Source organism: Macadamia integrifolia, chromosome 2 (genome assembly GCF_013358625.1).
Source record: "Macadamia integrifolia cultivar HAES 741 chromosome 2, SCU_Mint_v3, whole genome shotgun sequence".
Lineage (NCBI taxonomy): Eukaryota > Viridiplantae > Streptophyta > Magnoliopsida > Proteales > Proteaceae > Macadamia > Macadamia integrifolia.
The window spans coordinates 28,268,984-28,289,376 of record NC_056558.1 but is presented as its reverse complement, the minus strand read 5'-3'; the positions used below and the strand labels follow the sequence as shown (position 1 = coordinate 28,289,376).

Genomic DNA, 20,393 nt, shown 5'->3' with positions numbered 1-20,393 from the left:
ATACTCAAAATCAGGTTTGGGTTTACAAAACTACTCAAAATAGTGAGTTTTCATCTTCCACATATAATTATATATTTTTTTATTACTGAAACTTTGTGTGGGTAGTTTTATAAACCCAAACTCAATTTTGGATATTTTTGTTAACTTAAACTTTAAGTGTGTAATTTTGTAGAGGAAAACCTAATTTTGAATATTTTTGTTAACTGAAACTTTTTGTGGGTACCTTTGTAAAGGGAAACCCATAAATGGGTAATCAAATAATTTTCCCATAAAGATACAAGTAATAGTGATTGAGACGAGGTAGCATAGGAGGCAAGTACACCGGCTACTGCATGGACGTTCTAGCCACTAGAATTAAGATAACACTTATCTTTACCAAAAAAATAAAAAAATAAATAACCTCAAAAATAAAGATACACTCATCTCTCTCTCTCTCTCTCTCTCTCTCTCTCTCTCTCTCTCTCTCTCTCTCTTGGCTTGGCATTAAATAAAAAAAAAATTACACTCTCCTCTTGTGAGGTTTGCCTTAATATCAATTTCCTCCCTCTATTTTTAAACCTTACAGTAACCTCTCCTGAGTTTCTAAGGTATTTACTTTCGTCCCCTTATCATGAGTTATCATTATTAAGTAATGACATCAGCCTAACACTAGCATTCCAATATCCATATTGCCCTTATATTTTATGAGATTCTTAATCATTCCCCTTATGCTTTTGGATTTGTGAAGCAAGAGATTAAAACCCTTCCTCAATCAATCGTTGTGAACAAGAGGAGGGTTCGAGAAAAAATTGATGTTCTTGCACCTCACCTGAAATCAAATGATAGAAGGAGGAAGATCAGTACGAGCTTTGAGCTGAACGAGAGGAGGATTCGAAGAGGTTGTTTATGCTTGATCTAAACAAGGTTTGCTGAGTCGTTTGCTTCACTCAATTTTGACTTCGATTGGAGGGTGTACCACAAATCTTTGGTACCTAATTATGATTTTCGTTGATTCCTATTGGGTTTTATCTGAGGATTTATGCTAACGCTGTATAAATCCTTCTTCTAACATAAAATAAAGGATAAAACTTTATTTTACCATCGGTCCAAATGTGATCTCATCACTTCCTACTTCTCTGCCCTTATTGTACTTGATTACAATGGATCACGGTGAAATTCAATCCTAAAATATATGGGATAAAGAACTTTGCGTGTCTGTATTCCCCATGCCCAAACACATGGGAAAGTATATCCTTACGCCTACCTTTAATTAGATACCTATTCAAAGTATTTTTTGAATCAGTTATGCCCTGCTTGTCCATTTGCATGAATTAACCCTTACAAGAATAGTGAGTTTATCAGTTGTTCACCTTCTCTTTCTCCCAAATTTTCCTTCAGCATTAACATTTCATCCAAACAATGAGAGGGGTGGGTTGTTGTTGTGTTTAAGAAGAGAACGAGGAAGAAGAAGTGGTAGGTCCTACTTAAGTTTTATTTAATAATTTAGTGGATTATATGGAGGGACATAATTACATAATAGTGTTAAAATGATCCCCCTTTTTTTCTTTAAATTTTTAAGTTAACACAATAATTCAAATTAGGTGCATCAAAAAATTAGGGTTTACATAGAATTCGTGTTGGTTATAGGGGTGATACCAGAAAATTTTCTGCATAATCATGAATTTTTTTGAAATTTTAAAATCAATTTCATTCCCTTATCTTCCTTCTTGAAACCGGGCAAAGTCATAGAATTAGCATTTTCCAGGAAAAAGTACAAATTAATAATAATTAAAAAAAAAAAAAAAAAAAAAAAAAAAAAAAAAAAAAACCCACGTAAGAGGTGAGGCAATGAATAGAATAAAAACAGTGAGCATATAGCATGGTTTTAAAAATCAGATCGAATCAGTTTAGGACTCAAGATCGATTGGATTGAATTGGATAGATATGGCTGAGAGCCTGAGATCGATCCTTACATAAGGTTTTAAAAAAAAATCATCCTATCCCTACTAACCCGATTTGATATCGATTAAGATCCATCTCGAATTTTAAAACCTTGATGGTAGACAAAGGGAATTGGTGAAAGATGGTTTTGTCCCCATACCAGGGCTACACCAAGACAATGACATGTGTCTCATGTAAATATGGACCATGGATCCTGGTCCCTCCTTGATGATCTTCCATCGGAACCAATTGTCTGTCAAAAACATTGGCATTGGAACTTGAGAGAGTCCAGCAGCCGACATAGTCAAGAATTTCAAATTGCAAATACTACAATGGCTACGGAGGAACTCTTCGTTGACCTGTTGACCAATCATTTTCACCAGGCTTTGTCCTTGTCTCCCTAATAATTTCAGTACATAAGGCGTAAGACAATTCCACATATCGAGGTTGGAATGGGATCAGGTGTTTTCACGTCTCACTGTAGTGCCAGATCAACAACAAAACCACTATAAAACCTGCTCACCATAGTCTACAGAAAGGAAAAAATGGAAAAAAAAAAAAGCACTACAACAAAACACAAAAAATGTAAAAGACAAACACTACAATCCGAATCACCAGGTTTTGAGAACGCTAAGTTAGAAAACTTGATTTTCCAACTACGATTTCAATAGGAAGTAATCACATATTCTCATCTTTTCTGGATTATGGAACAACAAACCAGTTAGAGAAAGAAAAACCAAAGGAAACGTATGAACTAAGAAACATACACAAACAAAAATGTAACACTACGAGCTAAATTATTACTTGCCCCAAAAAGGAAATGACAAAAAAATCTACTACCACACCCAAAAATAGAAGGACAAAAAAATTATACCCTCCTGACCTCTTTCTTTTACCCTCTTTCCCAAGACAAAAGACCTCTACTAAGAATTTACTGCTGATAGAAAACTAAAAATGCGCATTGGTAAACAGATCAGGCAAAAGGTTTTACGGACAGTTCCATACATAGAGAATCCATGGATGACCCACTTGACTCCAATTTATGTCATGCACATTCACCTTCACCTTCACCTACACCTACACCTGCTTTGTAGTCTTCGCATTGTCATGGAGTCATGGATATTCAAAATTTTAATTTTGCCACCTGGTTAATTCCAATTGAGCTAGTACATGACATGAGAACATGGGAACCTTTGGATCTACCTCTACAAAATTTCAGTCCCCATCAAGCCTGCAATGTGGTACAAATAGAAATAGGTGGGCCATCCATAGAACACCCAATGGGCAAGCCATCCATTAAACCTGCTCCCAAACGAATAATACCGACTCAAGTACAATTTCTCTGCTTTGGTATATACTTTAGTCTATAACCCTTTTCTGGCTTCCCCTTGAACTTGGTTTTAGCAGCTCCTGTGGTTGAGGGCTCAAGGCCCACTCCCACTAGCCGGTTTTCAGCATTCCCAAGGATGCTGCGTTCGCAACCATTTGATACAAACTGCGCTGGTGGTAACGCATCATCATGGTTTTCCAGGCAACCGGAAGGTTCATTTTCCAAGCATAATACAAGCTTCACATGATCTGAAGCAATCGCCTCCTTCCATCCTGCATGAAGTTTTAAGCAAATTAGACATAAGATATGAAGGGCAGTTTAAAGAGAAACAATTGTGCAAAGAAAATGAACAATCTTTACTCTGAGCAAGAAAAGCTTCTGCGGCACGACTGGAGAACAACGTCAGCCCTCTAGAATCTGCATTATCTTCCAGCAGCATGGGAGAATCATTCCTACTCCCGGAGCTACTATCATTCATCACACCATGGCTGAGGTAACTCTCACTGGAGGGATTTCTGTTCGTGAATGGGCAGGAAATCATGTCTGCTTCATCTTCTCTCTTATCACCTTGAATATTTGTGGAACCCCCAGCTTCATACCTTCCAACTGGCCTCCAAAGCTTGACCATCAGACGGTTGGTGCCCCCTTGACATGAATCGGCCTTGATCAGCTTCTCTAGGATGTGGCTCCGCTTTGGTGGTGGTTCTGCTGTACACTGATCAACAGCAGCAGTCGCAGTTTCACCCTGACGCTGGCTACCACAATCTCCAAGTGTGACAGAGATGGAACCTATCAATACCTCACAGTTATCGTTTTGATCTGACTGATCTACCAACTCTCTTTGTAGTCTTGAATTCAAAACCTCTCCTTCAGCTTCGGACTTGGTTTTCCGAGTCCATACTTTATGACCATTGGCCAAAGAAGCAGTTCTCTGGTCCCTGTAAACCCCATGCTTCTGCACCCCTCCTGATTTCAATACATTTTGGCCTGAATGCAAACCATTTGAAATGTTCCTTTGTGGCTTCAGAAGCTGCCTTCTAGCAACAATTGGTTGCCGCCTGCTACCCCCCTGCTGCGTTTTCTGGTCAACATTCTGACAATTGGCTGTACTCACGTCTCCATAACCCATCTCAATGTCGGGATCAGTAAATCCGGTCTGACCTCCTATGTCTGCTTCCACATCAGGCTTTAGATGTCGAACCGGCTCAAGGTAAGGCAAAACAGGATCTATCTGTCCTTCCTGAGAATGGATGTCAAAGGCCGCCTCCTGGTTGATCTTTCCTGTGGAAGAAACTATTTCATCCAAGTTATCCGGGGAACCATCCCTAGAATCTTCCTTGTCCCCATCAGTTTGATCCCTTGATTTCTGCTCCTTCTGTCTAAGCTTCTTCAGCCGCCTCCTTTCCAAGAGTTCAGCTTGCCTTTGGAAAGAAAGTAAGACCACACAAGGGCGGAGGGTAATTCAGTTTTGACTTTAGAAGAATAAAAGCAAAATAAAGCTAAAACCCCATTGCAGTGGCAAACCTGGTCAGTAGTATGACAAAAACTATTGGACAACGTGAGTTGACTCGGTTAAAATGGTGCAAGTTCTAAGGATGAAAGGTAAACCAGTGCTACAGAACTTGAAACAATGATCAACCCACATTGGACTGCAAGTTGAGTCAGTTAAAAACAGTTAAATTTCAGACACCAAGGACCAACAATCAAATTGAAAGATTTCACCTAGCCCCACTTGGGCAGTTTATTTAATGGGGTTGACTGATTCTCTGGTTCAAATTGCTGATTATATCTGGATATGGTATTGGTGTATATACAATTTCAAGATTGGCATTGATGAAAGTGCGAGAGACTCTGAAATCCGCAAGAGAGCCAAAGGGAGATTACGTGAATTGGTCAATAAGACCACCACACCTCCCATTTATTCAAGTCATTCATTACATATAGAGAAACCCTAATTCCTCAAATATATAAACTGCCCCTGATAATGACACCAACAGGCATGAATTGAGGGGGCCAATCTGGTGAGTTTTAAATCAACATATTAAAACATGCAAGCACTACAAACGAAAATTGAAGAGAGCTTATAAATTTTAAGGGAACCTCGTTCAGAAAAGTAGATGCACATATGACATGTCTTATAAAATGGAGAAGACATCCAGTTGCTAATCTATGAAATATCAGCTAAGAATTTGTTTCGAGATGAATGTACCTTCTCTGAGCAGCTTCCTCTTCCTCCACAAGTAATTTCTGACACCTCAAGGCTTCTGCATCCTTATCAGCAAGCCATGCTATAACCTGCATACAGAAATCATTTACACATATAAGATCAGTAATCAGTAATAGATATGCATAGATATGAAGAGGAGGGGGGGTGGGAGAGAGAGAGTACCAGTTTCTGTTCCACCAGGAAACTAGTGCAAGCAACTAAATTCTTCATCTCAAGACCAATCTTTGCAGCTTCTCCATCAAATACAAATTTTTGCAGGGACAAAGCTGTGCCAGCACACAAGAAGGTCTTTTCACTTGCATCATCTAGTATACTGAACAGTTCTTGAGAAGATATAGGAAACCTGGACGGTCTACCTTGGACGACATCCTTCAGAAAGTACATACAAGTCTGAGTTCCTCCGAAGGCATATATAAATACTGATAAAATAGGAAAACTAAAAGCTGAAGTTACAAGAAACATTTAAAGGGTGACCAGTATAATCCCATTACCAGAAGTGCTGCACCAGCCTTTACATGAACTTGCGGCAGTGAAGAAAACCCCGGTTTCCGGACAAGTGATGTCAGTGCTCTTATAATTGAAGATCCAGGAACTTCCTAAAATTACAAGTTATCCGGAACATATTCAACATCAGGTGTGAATAAATAGAGCAAACAGAAGATATCAGAGAGGAGAACAGTACAAGTTCTGCCAGAGTGTATTTTTTAGATCTGTATTCAGCTGTATTGATAATTATTGTTTAAAACCTATTATTCGACACACGTTCATTCTGCTTCATCGAGATGAATTTTAATCGACGTTCTACTGTTAATCTCAATCCTTCAAGGTCTAAGGGTTGGTGAGGGAGTGACTTTTGGAGATTGCCCAATTCACTAAGCATAGTCCATCTCTTGCCTGCCTCCATGAACACCTTCCAATGGAAGCATAGTTGATAGTTCTGCCAATGAAATCATGTACAACTTGAAAAGCAAGGTGTAGCGATCACTAAAATGAGTCGTGGGTGATCTGTTTTGCTTTTCTTCACTTTTGGTTTAATGCCCCAACTATAAACGGGTGTGCTAACACCTAACGCATCTTATAGGTTTGTGAGCTGATCTGCCACAGATGAGTGGGATTCCAAAGAGGGTGGTGGACCAGTATAGGACTCTTGGTTTGGCACGTCCAGTAGGGTCCGGTCAGTCCAGACTGCATGGAGGAACAACCCTTTGGTTGGCATGGCTCCCAGTGTTCAAGGTTGTAGAATCTTACCCATTTTCTCATTGAGCGAAGGGTATGAAATAAATCAGACTGATTTTTCTTTCGAAAGTACTATGTCAAAATCTTCGGTTTTTTCCTCTTCCTCGAACGCATGGATCAGATGCTCGAGCAACAGCGCTATGGTTTAATGCATCGGGTTTATGATATGATACAAGTGCAGGAGGCCCCATGCCTGATCGGCCTTTGGGTTGACCTATTACCAACGTTGTCAGCCTGAATGTATAATGACCTTCGTCAATAGTTACCAGTATTCTATTCTGACTTTCCTTTCAGCTCTCCTGAACAGCCCCCTCCAAAAAAAAGGAGAAATTCCCAGTAAATTGCCAAACATGTATCATCAACACTTACAGAAATCTTTGGGAGCTGATGCAGTCTTTCTTTTTCCTCTTTGGTAATGAATTTCTTATTCACCCAAAAAAAAAAAAAACACTAACAGAAATCAAACAAGGAGTTAAGGAATTTCTCTTCTCTAAAAACTGCTGATCGGCTTGCTAAGCCTGCTATTTCTGAATGGGAATGGAATGCCCAAAAGGTGGACACAGAGAAATTTACCACGTTATACAGACAGAATTTCATGGACAACATGCATCATCTCATTTGCTCTTTCTCAATTTGTCAAGAAAAAACTGTTATCACCAAGAGAGAGAGAGAGAGAGAGAACATATATGTCTACTCTACAGCTTAAAAATGGTGTGATAGGGTTATTTGGGAAAATAAATCTACCACGAGGAATTCCCATCTAAGGTGATATAAAGAACAGGGTAGTGAAAAGAGATGAAGAAACCATATCACATCCACAGCCATATAATGCTTTCATTTATTTAAATATTCACTTAAGAGAACATAATAAAATACACAGTTCTTTTTATTGTATTGAAAGAAATGAAATCAACATCTACAATAGAGTTTATTAAACCACTGGTTCTCATAAGACAGCATATGTTTGTAATCATTTTAGTTAAGTTGATAAAGGAGATGACAAGGACAAGAAAACAGCAATGTCTAAGAAAACCATTACCTCCAGCATCACATTCTTGAATGAAACTATTTCTTTGGCATCATCCAAGGAGAGCTGCAAAACATATATATACATATATATATATATATAACAATATCAATATGCAGAGGGTGAAGTGAGTAATGGTTCACTGAGAAAGAGAGAGAGAGAGAGAGAGAGAGAGAAGAAGAAGAAGAAGAAAGACAAGAAGAAAGGCATATAAAAATATTACCTTATCCCAAAATGCACCCAAGATATCTCTATTTTTGGGAGAATCCTAGAAATGCCAAATGGAGATATATTTATTAAGTTACAGGAATTGTTCTGATATATGTTATATAACAAAAAATAAATAGAACACTTCACTGGATGCATAAGCATCCGTATAATTGAAATAGGCAGCAACATACCTTATCAATGTTCAAAGACCGGCGGTGCACGCGTATATGCCTTCGGTAGTTGATGGGCGAACAGAATTCCCGGGAACACTTTTCACATTTTTGCATCGGCACCTTAGAAGGAGACAACAAGGGCCATCCTGGAAGATCTGCCAACCAGAAAGAGAAGAAATGAATCATCAACATCCTTGGCTTCAAACTGACGCAAAACCTATTTCTATCTACAACCCAAATACCTGGTTATGACACTTGACATACATTTTTCAGGCTCACCATTGGCCCTAGCAGCTGCCTGAGCAAAGGCAACAACAGCCTCGGGGATTTTAAGAGTTTGCAAGTGTTCAGACGCACTTTTCGTCCCTTCTACAGGAACTCCACTGCGTTTTATAGGGTGAACAGAATCCTTAATCCCACTAGTATCGTACGAATATGAACCAACACCATTACAATGCTCCAAATGATGCTTCTTCCCTTCTATCGTGTTGTTAACCTTTGGACCTTTAGAGAGCTTGTTAGTACCTTGCTGGTCTAAAGCGTGAAGTAACTGAATCCACTGGACTGGGCTGTCACCAGCCCTTGAAAAAGAAAGAAATGGTTCTTTTCCTATTGCTTGTCTGATAAAATTGTCAAGGGAATCATTTCCTTCCTCTGGTTTCCCTCCTTTCTGCTCAGACATCATCGTATCTGGAGAGCTAAATCCCCTTAATTTTGCTGCTGGCATCTATGATTCTCACCAAAATTAGTATCAGCTATATCAAATGGTCCCCTGCTCACATACAAAAGCAGAATATAAGGATAAATATGAAAGAATTCTAGACTTAAGTTGTGCAAGTAAACATTATAGTTTTCAAGGAAAGACAGAGGTCATTATCCAGTGCGCATCAGTGGATTATTTAAAATGAAAAATGCAGCTGGCATTTTTCTTGGCAATAGCTAGAATGGTGACAATTTAACAGAAAAATGATTCCTTCTACTTATAGTGGTGTTGTAGAGGGTTGAACAACAAGAATTGATTTGTGGGGACACCAGGTTAACCAGAAAGTTTAAGGTCAGAGAGATCAAGATTCCACACTTTCTTTCGATAACCACATGGCATGCTGTATGCAACAACACTATAACAGCACATAAGTACCATATGATTAATGGTGCCCAAGCAAATTTAAAGAGATTTTTAGGCACTAAATTATATAGGGCAGCCATTTCCTGATCACGGTGTCACTTGGGCTAGATATGTTGTTCTATCAAATTTAGTTTGAAAATATATTTCCTAGCCTTGCCTGAAGGTACATAATCAAGGAGGAGACCCCAGTACTCTCTTTGAACTTAGTATTTAACAGGGACACTTGATAATACAAAATTTTCACCATCCCATGCACTCTGCTTCTATTCCTTAGTTTGTGTCAGACACCAACACTTCAGTTTTATTTCACAGTGAGTGTTGTGTCAGATGCCTGTATCTATAATGGACAATAAGAACCATGTCTGTCCTTGTTACCTATTGGCATTGATTCCTATCCAAGAAATGACAAAGAATATGGAATCAACAGATTCTAGGCAGCATAACCGTTCCGAAGGGAAAATTTCTATTGCCAAATAAATTGTTTACTAAATAGAAAATGTCTTGTGATAAAAATGTTATTCTGTAAAACCTTGGTAATCATTGGCCAGCTATTACTTTGGATCCAAAAATAAGACCTCTTCAGAAAACAGATATGGTGCACAATCCATCCAAAATACATAAACTATTTCATCTTAAGAAATGTATTAGGGTACAGGGGGAAAAAAAATCTCCCAAAGAAACCCAACCGACCATTGCAACGCCCTTGAACAAATTTAATTCTGTGTCCTCACTGAATACCCTGATCCACAGTTCCACGCTTTTCACAAACAGAAGGTTCACCAAAATAAACATGCCCAACCCAATAATCGACCGAACTGGTACAGGAACCGACATAAAATGTCGCGCCCATGGATTGAATAAAGAAGGCTGTTTCGCCTCAAACCCATCATAAGCCAATTAACTAAACAAGAGAGAAAAGGAAAAATATCCATTCCAAACATCTCGATAACAATTTATGCACATCCAGAGTACACAGTATACGTCAAACCCAAAATAGGGGGAATGAACAGTATAAAAAGCGGGGGAAAAAAATAAATCAGATCACAACCGAGTTAAACGCAAACCAAGAAAACAACAAGATGAAAAACGAAACAACAGAGTCAATTCAAAACCGAAGTAAATCAACCTACAATAAGAATCAGGCGAATCGTCAAAGTGTTTCTCGCTAAGGTTTTGTCGTATGAGATCTATGATCTTCACCTCATAATAAAACGGGGATGGGAGGGAAAAACAAAAAGCGAAGCGGCGGTGAACTTACCAGAAGAGATTGATTTGCAGAACCCGCAAATGATCGGAGCAATCCAAGTGCGACGGAGATGAGACGAGAAACTCCAGTAATGGAGGAAATCTGTCGGAAGAACAGATAGTGATGGCCGACGAAATCTGGACCCAAAAAGGGTGTTTCGAAGGGACGAAGGAAGGAAGTGGAGAACTATGGAGTAAGCGAAAAGGATCAAATAAACGAAATAAATATAAGAAAGAAAGGGACACTTTTTCACATCGCAGAGACAGAATGAAAAATTGAAATTTTTTAGCCTAAAATTTAAATCATAAATGGATTAGGACTCCGGTGTGACCGGACGCATCGAGATCAAGTCGGACTTTCCTATTCAGATCTGTGGTGGGTCTACTTAGGGAATTCTTGGACGATAAATTGTAGCTAGATCGAATGATCTGAACCGTTAAAAGAAAAGAAAGACTCAGGATGGCTCATGTGTCTGTCACGTCTGTGTGAAGTTTTATTAGTGGGTCCAATAGATGTACGGTCCGGATTTCTTAGATTGTTGGTGTAGCATATCCTCTGTACGCTCTAACAACCTCTTACTTTTAGGATTAGCTATACGGAGTACGGTTTTCCTGTAAAGGTGGCTGTCTGGACCGTCTGGTTTCAAGCCCAGCAAAACTGATAGACTAAACCTGGGCCCAGGTAGAGCTCAGCCCACAGCTCCTTGGTATATTTTTCTCCCTGAAATATAAAAATCAGATTTTTCATAAAGTATTTATGGGAGAAAAATATCCCAGCCGGTGATGTTGTAGGGATTCTTTCCCACGCCTCACATAATTAATACTCTTTCCTCCACAACCTTGTCAAACACTCAAACCCTCCCTATTAAGGAAAGATTTCTAAGATTTCTAACTGCTGATAGGTGTGGCGTGGGAGATTTCAGTATTCCACGAGGTGGGTGATGTGATGAATCTTTGCCTTTGATTTTAATAATTCATTTCAAATAATTGATTAAGATCAAAATAATGACACACTACCTTGTTCTGTGCATCACATAACAATACATTTGATGGTAAAAAAAAATTGAATTATTTTTTTCACAAAAGGTTTTTCTAGTTTTTTTTAACATCATGTGACATCTATTATGTCATATAGACAAATAATGTGTTTTTTTCCAATAGTTGGCCTAGATTAGCCACATGTCAAATTTTTCAAATAGTATAGCTCAATCAAATAACCGTTGTATAAGCATGCATCTTGTGTATGTTCGTGCATTTTTTGTTTTTTTTCGTTGCCTAGCCCTAGTACACTAACTAGGTAATACCTTAAACTTGTAAATTCACCCAAGACAAGCTACCACAAACTCCAAAGAACTCCGACAGTCAAGTTAAGAAAATATATTATTTATATGGAGTATTTTGCATGGGAGTATACTAATCAAATCTCGTATTGCAAAATGGTGTACTATAGATGATGTTCATGTATTGGGTAAACAAAGTAATAAAATGCTATTGCATTTACTATTTTTTGTGTGACTTTTCAAAAAATAAGTTGCGTTATAAGGATTTTGGGGTTGAGGACTAAATGCTTCTCTGGTTATTCGATTTTAAACTTGTTTTATCATTTTTTCGTAAACTGTTATTTTTTGGAATTGAAGCTTCATTGGTTTTTCAAGTATGTATAGCAATGTTCAAATAAAAAAATAAAAAAAAAAAGTCATTTTATTGGCTAATAAATTTAGAACATAACATGTACTGTAACATTCAATTTATTTATATTTATTATTATTATTATTATTATTTTGTAATAAATCAGGTGATAAGAAAACACATTTATTGATAACTGGATAAACATATTTAATGTTGTTTATGAAAATATAAGGGAAAAAGAAAATTGTTTGGCCGTGTGGCCCCTTTGCCAAATTGCCGCGCCATCCCTTTGTGAAAAAAAAAAAAAATCATATTGGTGCCCTAGGCATGCTCTCATTGGATCCCATGTTGATGCAAGGGCCATACAATGAGGCAACAATTAATCTTTTGTCGGAAAAACAAAAATACAAATTCATAAAAAAAAAACCTCATTCTCTCGGTTTTTTTTTTTTTTTTTTTTTAATATTTAAAGTTTAAAAAGTTCATTTTCATTTCCTCTAATTTCCCTTAAAAAAAAAAAGAAGGTGAAAAAACCCTTTACCACCAAACGAAGCCAAGAAGCCTAGGGTTTATTCACCTGGGAAAAAACAGAATTGGGTTTCAATTTTAACTGATGAGAAGATGAGGGTAAAAACGGAATTAAGTGAAACACGAGACCCCTCTTTCACCATGTAACTTTGACGCCTAGTCGGTCATGACTCATGAGTGTTGAGTCTCTTGACCTCAGAGCTCTGAAGCTCTCAACTGCAACTTTCACCGGTGGGAAACGGCAACCTCAGTCCCCAAATATCTCAATTTGGTAGGAATTTTATCCAAAGCGTTCCAGAAGATCTAATGTTCGTTTCTTCATGGTAACGCTTCGAATCTGATTCTTTATATCTCCGATTTGCTTCAAATCGTTATCTGTCTTATTTCTGTAGCACGAAGTGATTAATTTAAGATCTGCGGATGAAGAAAGCACTGTACTGATTGTGCATTTATGATTTAGATTGTGTTTGTGAACCATAGTGCATTTAGATGTCAACAATTTATACTTTGATGCGGCGTTCAAAACAGTTTTCTTAATTGTTGCACGACCTGAATTCTATATGCTAAATAATGCTTCAGTCATCTCTGTAATTGTAAAGAGAAAGCGAAGGATGTAAAATACTGGTATGTAGATGTAATAATATCAATTAGGAACCAGAATCCTAGGACAATTTCTGGAGTCAGAAATCAGAAGGATTGCGATAATTGACATGCTGAGGTACATTACAGATTAGGGTTACAGTTTGTGTAGAGGAGGAGATTTATAATTCGAATTTTGAAGAGAATATCACTTAAAATTTTCATTTCCTTTTATATTTACCTGTTTAAAGTACGAAAATTGCACATTCACATTTGATTTTGATGGAAAAAAAGGAATGTAAAGAAAGAATATGCCATTAGTATAGAGTATTTTTAGCATATTAAATTCCATTTTTTTTTTTTTGTTTGGCTTAAGATGAGGCCAAACGATGAATTTTCCATTTAAGTGGTCAATCGATTTATTGCAAATTTAATGAAAGGAAATATTCACCACTGTATTTTTGCGAATTCAAAATTTGTCAACTGATTAGGGCTTCCTAAATTCTTTTTGGGGCTTCACACTTCTACCACTTTTTTTTTTTTCTTTTTTTTAATTTTTTTAAATTAAGTTTAAGGAGTTTTTTCATAACAGGCTGGTCGTACAATGGCATTGGTAAAAAAGTTAGAAAATATATTCAAGTCTGGAAGGTGTGACCACTCCTCTATCTTGCCAATATTGGAAGACAATTGAACAAATTATCCTGACTGGAACTTTTTTCTCCCCAAGAATCTCTCTTTCTCTCTCTAGAGTATATCTAAATTCTGAAAGGAGAAGAGAATTTAATTTTCTTGTTTTACATACTTCAGATTCTATTGTTAAATCTATAGGTTCTTCTTTGTTTGTAATTTTCAGTTATCCTTTTAAACCATTGGTGTTACATTTGATACCACATTTGCCCTTTCTATGGGTTATAAGAATCCCCAACTCTAAATTCCCTTTTTCTGGACTGTTGCACTCTTGATGGTTTAATGAAGTGAACAAGTTAAAATGATTGTTTATTTTCAGGTATTCCACTTTGCTCCCTACCAGCTCAGAACTCTAGAAAAAGATTAAGAAGAACAACAACAACAAAAAGAAGAGATGAATAGGTGGAGAAAGCCAATGTCACAGGTCACTGCAGCTGAACAGGATACTGATATCATAGGTCTCTCTCTCTCTCTCTCTCTCTCTCTCTCTCTCTCTCTCTCTCACACACACACACACACACACACAGAAACACACACATATGACAGAACCCCCCCCCCCCCAAAAAAAAAGAAAAAGAAACAATCAATCTCCTTTTTTCTCTTGGCACAAAAATTTCCTCCCTTTTCCCCCCACTCTGAGTCAACTGCGTGGAGAACCCATCTTGTGTCTGTAACTGAGATTGAGTCTGATCACATTCCTAAGAATGCATTTAGTTGCTACCATCACTTAATGCATTTCAGGAAAAGGATCTTCATTCTAGAGAGAAACTCTTTTTGAAACTGGGTTGGGTTGCGGCAAAGACAATTTTTCCTTCTTCGACTGACTGCTTCGGATATGGTCAAGAAGTTACAGTTTGAGCAAAAAATGAGGATAGATGAGGTAAATTTATTGAGGAGAGCAGAAGTAAGGAATGTTATCACCGGCCTCAGTTGCATGAACTATGGTGTCAATTGCTGACTGGTTATGCTACTTCCGTTCAATTATTTGCCCTAACCAATTCTGTGTAGACTGCAGAGTATTCAAACTTGATAGTTTAATCTACCAGTTCTCGGATAATATGAGTTTCTACCCATTGTCAAAACAAAGAGAATAAAACATATTCTTTTTTCCCACCCAATAGTTACATATTCTCTTATCTTCTTACCTGCCAAACTCAATATACTTCATCTTTATGTGATATATAGGTTCCCAGGATGTGTGCAATATGAGATTTTATAAATCTGTTCATAAGAAGCTGATTACTCTGTTGGGATTTGCCACGTGCTAATAATGTTTATCCACTAGAGTCTTATCATTCTCACTATTACTATGATTTTTGGTGATGCTTCTCCTAATTACATACCCTTGACCTTGAACCAATGCATAGTCATTCTTTTCTGCGTCTTTTCTTAACTTCTTGATTTTCATGAATCACAACTGAAGTTGGGGGCTGTGACTTTGCAGAAAAGAAAGCAAATTAGTTGTCTGGCCATGGCAACTGAGGAGCCCAAAGACTTACTAAAGGGTGTGGATTGGAAAACTGTGGGTGGTGGTTCGGTTGATGGATCAAGTGGTGGACCCGTTGTGAAGAAACGACTCCCCAAAAAAATAAGGCAAGTCCCAGACTACTATTTCCTTCCCCGAAGATCCTTACCCTCTGCCATTGCCCTCTATGGAGCAATCTGTGTTGCTGGAGTTGGTGCCGGGATGTTGGTGGAAATGTGGATAAACAAGAAAATCAAAGGTATGACTTTTCTCCCATATGAGTGAAAATGAAATCTCAAAATGTGGTGTCTTGATTTAGGGGCTTTATTTCTCTTCTAGTTACAGACTTAGTTGTGCAACACACAATTTGGTCTTGTGGATTGTTTGTACGTCCTAATAAATGGAATAGAAGACTTATAGAACATCAGTTATTAACATACAAACATGTTGCTGCCAGTTACTGTGCCAATACCTATTCCCGGCACATTGTTGTCCAGTGTGTTCTTGTTTAGAACATATACCTGAAACAGTACAGCTTGGCGCTCATTCCTGGAACAGGAACAGTGTCCGTATTCAAAGATCCAAACAGGCCCTTCTTCATTGGTAGATTGGACAATATATCAATTTTGTCTTAAAGCATTATTTGTAATTTCTCTTTAATAAATTAGACAGTTTAGTCATAGCATGGGATTGAGTTTTGGACATCTGGGTGGGTTGTGTCCAATGGTCAATTCTCCTCTCTTTGCATTTTCAGTTTGTAAACCTTGACCTTTGACTTCCTTCATTGCCATCTATAGGCAAAGGAGCCTTATGTACTTAGTAGTTATGGATTGATAGTAGTTACTGCTTATAGGCTCAGTCTTGTTCCTTAGGTAGATCTTTGCCACTGTTGTTTCCTGCACTGTTTTGAATTTGAGTTGAAAGCTAAAAAATTTCACTGGCATTGCAGAAGATGGAGGGGTCATTTGGGAGTTGGATAAGTAAGGGTTTGGTGGCCCAGTGTTATCGTGGGCTTTGGAGCTTTGCAGGTACAGTATATACACGCTGCTAGTAAGATAATTCAAGATCTAAATGTGAATTTTTTGGTGTTGGATCCTTCCGTTATTGAATTCTAGCTGAAATTATTTCAACCTATGAAGCGAAAACATCTGTAGTTATGAGGTTCCAAGATAAAATGACTTTTGTTGTTTCCAACACCATGATGACATAATTCACTGTGATTGAACAAGGTCAAAAGTTAGGAATTGAGATGTGAATTTCTGAGAAGTCTTAGGCAGCCAATCCAATAAGAACAAGAAGTGCCTATGGACTACCCTCCCACTCCCACGAACACATTGGCTTTGAAATTTTGTATTTTTTTCTTTGTTCACTTATAACCCATGTTGATGGTGCTACCTGTTCTCACCCAACCTAATTGGGAAAGAAATTTGAAAATCACGGTAGAACACTTTTTCCTGAAACGAGGGAGAAAAGTTGTGCTTGAAGCCATCTCTACATATATGATTTTTTTGCGAGTTCAGCTTGTTCAAGATTTTTTTTTTTTTCTTACCAAAGAACTTAATCTCTAGCTCAAACTGTGCTAAATAGAAGGGCAACATCCATTAAACAGATTATCAGATCTTCTCAAACTCAAGATAGATGAAAAAAGTGAAGTGTGCATATATGAACAATCATTTATGTGAGGTAGCATTGCCTACACCTTATGTTCAAAGAGTCTTTCCCATGTTTTATATATCGGATTCTCCAAATGGCACACTTTCTTTTAATTGTCCCTTTTCTTATTTCTAATATATATATATTTTGTAAGACTACAAGTTTTTTAAGTTAGGGGTATAAAAGGTTTTCAAAAATAATTTGAAAGTGACTTATCATTATGTCATTATCAAAAGTTTTTGTTGTTATGCATAATATACTCATGTGAAATGGCAGTATTTACCCTTGTTGGAAAAAATGTGTGTTACACTAGAAGGGCAAACAAGTATTTATCCTGTACTTGTCTAGAAATTGATAAAATTTCCTTGGATTTTATTGATAACCTAACTCAGGATCCTTTAGTAATGTATATAGCTAGGGACTTTGATGCTAGTACAGTTGAAGCAGGTTGGGTGTTTTTATAGTCCACGAATGACAATCCACATGTGCTGGTTTTGGTTTCAGATACACCGGCGGCAAGATTGATGTAGAAATCAAGGATCTTGCTCAAGGGGCCTCAATGACAATATAGAATAAGTACAAGGTGTTGCAATTGGTGACTTGCTCTGCTAGCTTGGCGGCTCTTTTGCCAAAGACTGATAGTGTGGTGTGGTCTTGGGGATCTTTTAAATTACTTTGGGACAACTTCTATGTTATGTAATAACATTAAACAGTTTGATATTAAGTGTTGTAGTGAGAACATGGTGGTGTGGTTGGTTAGTTCTTAGAATGTTGTGTTATGGTGAGTTCTTTTTTTTTGGTAATAAAAAAAGGGTGCTCGATAGTAGTGAATAGTGATCATAGCCCCTAGGACAAGCCCTCGTATGGCAAGCGGCGCTTCCGCAAGACCAATGGGTGATAGTGGGCGTGTCAAGACTCGAACCCACAACCAGCCGACTCAAGCGGTGATGGGTTGAGGGCATTTTCTATCACACCCCGTTCTCACAGAACCAAGCTGGTGGTCGAATTAACTCCGTTTAATTCACAAACCTACCAAGATCAACAATGTAGTAATCACTATATAGCATACATCTACTAAGTAAGATAAGACCTGTATTTTCAGCGGAAGATCTGTTCATAATAATACCAGTAATTGTTCCCTAAATACTTGATACCTAAATTTAGTTATAAAAGTTGTATACATATGGGTCCAAAGGCATGATATATTTACAAAAATATAACAATTTAAGCATCAAGTCATCAAAAGGGTATATCAAAAGAATAAAAAATAATTAATCTGGAGTCACTGCTACCATGCAGCACAATCCTTACACCTGCAATCAGCATTGTGCTCAAACTCATCAGAGACCCACCAGTCCTTGGAGGGAAACTCCACAGTGGGACTCGGCTCCTGATCTTCAAACGGAGAACCTGCAAAATCACCTAAAAAGAGTTGTGCACATGGGATGAGTTCACTAGCCTAGTAAGTGAAAAGGAAGACCACACAAGCAGTCACAATACAAATGAATTTATATGTATGCAATTCATTTTAATCCTATTTACCTAAACAACATTACTATGTCATAGGCTATGTGCTATTCACAACCACAATGTGTGTATGCCCCGGGTACAAGCCGTGAACCCCATCCCGCGATATGCCCATAGGGTTGTCGATGAAGGCCCATCGTTAGTACCAGAATGTAAATGCAAGTTGACTCTCGAAAATTTAAATGACATAAAGTAAATGAGTGACTCCACTCGAAATAAAAACAATACGATTGACCCTCTGAATATACCATCGAGATTACCGACTGTTCTAGCGATCAGTCGTGCGTACTTCTAATTACTATAGGAGTCCGACAATCACGACCCGATGCTTCTCCCCACTGGTAACCCAACACGTAAATCCCTGTTGGGAAGGATCGTAGCATAAAGGGGTATATCAATCCTAGTCGTATACCTCTATATGAGATAGTACGATTACACGATGGCACTGCATCCCATTCCACGAGCCACCATGCACTCGTTTTCAAGCCGGCTACGGCATCTAATCTAGCATACATATCATGTCTAAATGAGATTCCTCCATCACATACATCAAGACGCAATGAATATTCAAACATAAAACAAAGCATATCATATTATGTAAATGCACATACAATGCGTGATATAGCATACGTGATGTTTAGTTTACGCACAAGTGACATGAAGACATGGCTAGACTAACACATGTTAAGTGATGCATAAACACTCTGAAATTAAATCAAAGTCTACTCCCCACTTACTTGTATAAGTATGCGGTGCTTGCACTCGGTACGTAGGAGATCTGATGTGTGGGTATGCGTATAATGAGTGTAACCTATAATAAGCGTAATGATTTATCATTTCACTACTTTGGAGTCAAAATCATCATGATTGAACACCCAAATCATATTTAGAATCATAAATGGGGGTTGCCCATCTAATTTGGGCCCGTTCTGGGCACACTGACTTGACAGGTGGGTATGAGACTCTTCTAGCTGATGGGTCTGAGACCCGTTGGTGTGACACCCGCCGGTCAGGCCAGAGACTCAAAACTGAGTTCTGGGCACATTGGTTGGTCTAAGACCCGCTTGTGTGACAACCCCCTGGTTAGAAAATGGGAATTTTGCTGTCATCTTCCCATCGTCTCTCCCGCTTGGGGAACTCATTTGCGGTCAATTTGGTAACGCCAATCCCTCATCTAAAATTCACTCATACATCCACAACCTAGATCTAAGATCAAATCAAACGAAAAAGGGGGATTCTTACCTCTTTTCTCAAGAACACCAATGAAACCCCAATTTCACTCCTTTAGCTCAAGAATTCTCCAATACTCTAGATCTTAACCAACACTCCTTCCAAATCATTCAAAATCATTATACACACATTCCATTAGACCTTATATTCGATTACCCAAGTAGGATTAGCAAGATTTAAGTGATTTTTTTCCCCCAAAAACCAAAAGAGGATTTAAGAAAAAGGGTTTTCCTAAGAATTCTTGGAATATGCATAATACCTACCTCAAATCAAAAATCCCGGCGAGCTGATCATCATTCCGGCCTCAAAATGCCAAGATCCTGCTCCGGTGAAGCTCTATGGTCGATTCCCTTCTTCTTTCTCTCTCTCTTGTTTACTTTCTCCCACCAACCAACTAACATTAATGAGGGAGGAAGCAATAAATATCTCCCTTATATACTTGGGGCCCCAAAATGTCTTTTAGTCACAGGTGGGTATCGTAGCCCCCTAGTGTCATACCTTTCAATCAGCCCATTTGTTAGTGTTCCACTTGGGCTTCAATGGGAATCAACTTTCACACATAATTAAATTACGCAGGCACCCACAAATACTAGTATGTACC

At 38.0% G+C, this 20,393-nt stretch overlaps 2 protein-coding genes across 4 annotated transcripts; one reads left to right on the top strand and one right to left on the bottom strand.

Annotated features, from left to right (window-relative positions):
- Positions 1-2,670: 2,670 nt before the first annotated feature.
- LOC122071282 lies at positions 2,671-10,743 on the bottom strand. Of its 3 annotated transcripts, none has more exons than XM_042635618.1 (10): positions 10,508-10,743; positions 8,403-8,895; positions 8,142-8,278; positions 7,964-8,008; positions 7,753-7,806; positions 5,969-6,073; positions 5,640-5,846; positions 5,460-5,545; positions 3,611-4,671; positions 2,671-3,522 (listed from the first exon to the last, which is right to left on the bottom strand). In XM_042635618.1, exons 2-10 carry the CDS (start codon positions 8,848-8,850, stop codon positions 3,248-3,250), a joined length of 2,418 nt encoding a protein of 805 aa, XP_042491552.1. In that variant the 5' UTR covers positions 8,851-8,895; positions 10,508-10,743; the 3' UTR covers positions 2,671-3,247. The 3 variants fall into 3 exon arrangements, with proteins under 3 accessions (XP_042491552.1, XP_042491544.1, XP_042491557.1); XM_042635610.1 differs by having other exon boundaries at positions 8,388-8,895; positions 10,508-10,742; XM_042635623.1 differs by having other exon boundaries at positions 8,649-8,895; positions 10,508-10,741.
- Positions 10,744-12,776: 2,033 nt separating this feature from the next.
- LOC122094372 lies at positions 12,777-17,801 on the top strand. The gene is made up of 5 exons (XM_042665150.1): positions 12,777-12,974; positions 14,237-14,375; positions 15,362-15,641; positions 16,332-16,410; positions 17,540-17,801. Exons 3-4 carry the CDS (start codon positions 15,389-15,391, stop codon positions 16,364-16,366), a joined length of 288 nt encoding a protein of 95 aa, XP_042521084.1. The 5' UTR covers positions 12,777-12,974; positions 14,237-14,375; positions 15,362-15,388; the 3' UTR covers positions 16,367-16,410; positions 17,540-17,801.
- The last annotated feature ends 2,592 nt before the right edge of the window (positions 17,802-20,393 follow it).

Coding starts and splice junctions, on each gene's coding strand:
- LOC122071282 (XM_042635610.1), bottom strand. CDS start 8,850: ATGCCAGCAGCAAAATTAAGGGGATTTAGCTCTCCAGATACGATGATG. Junction 5,546..5,639: donor TCCTGGTGGAACAGAAACTG/GTACTCTCTCTC, acceptor TTCTGTATGCAG/GTTATAGCATGGCTTGCTGA. Junction 3,523..3,610: donor AGAAGCTTTTCTTGCTCAGA/GTAAAGATTGTT, acceptor AACTTCATGCAG/GATGGAAGGAGGCGATTGCT.
- LOC122094372 (XM_042665150.1), top strand. CDS start 15,389: ATGGCAACTGAGGAGCCCAAAGACTTACTAAAGGGTGTGGATTGGAAA. Junction 15,642..16,331: donor GATAAACAAGAAAATCAAAG/GTATGACTTTTC, acceptor CTGGCATTGCAG/AAGATGGAGGGGTCATTTGG.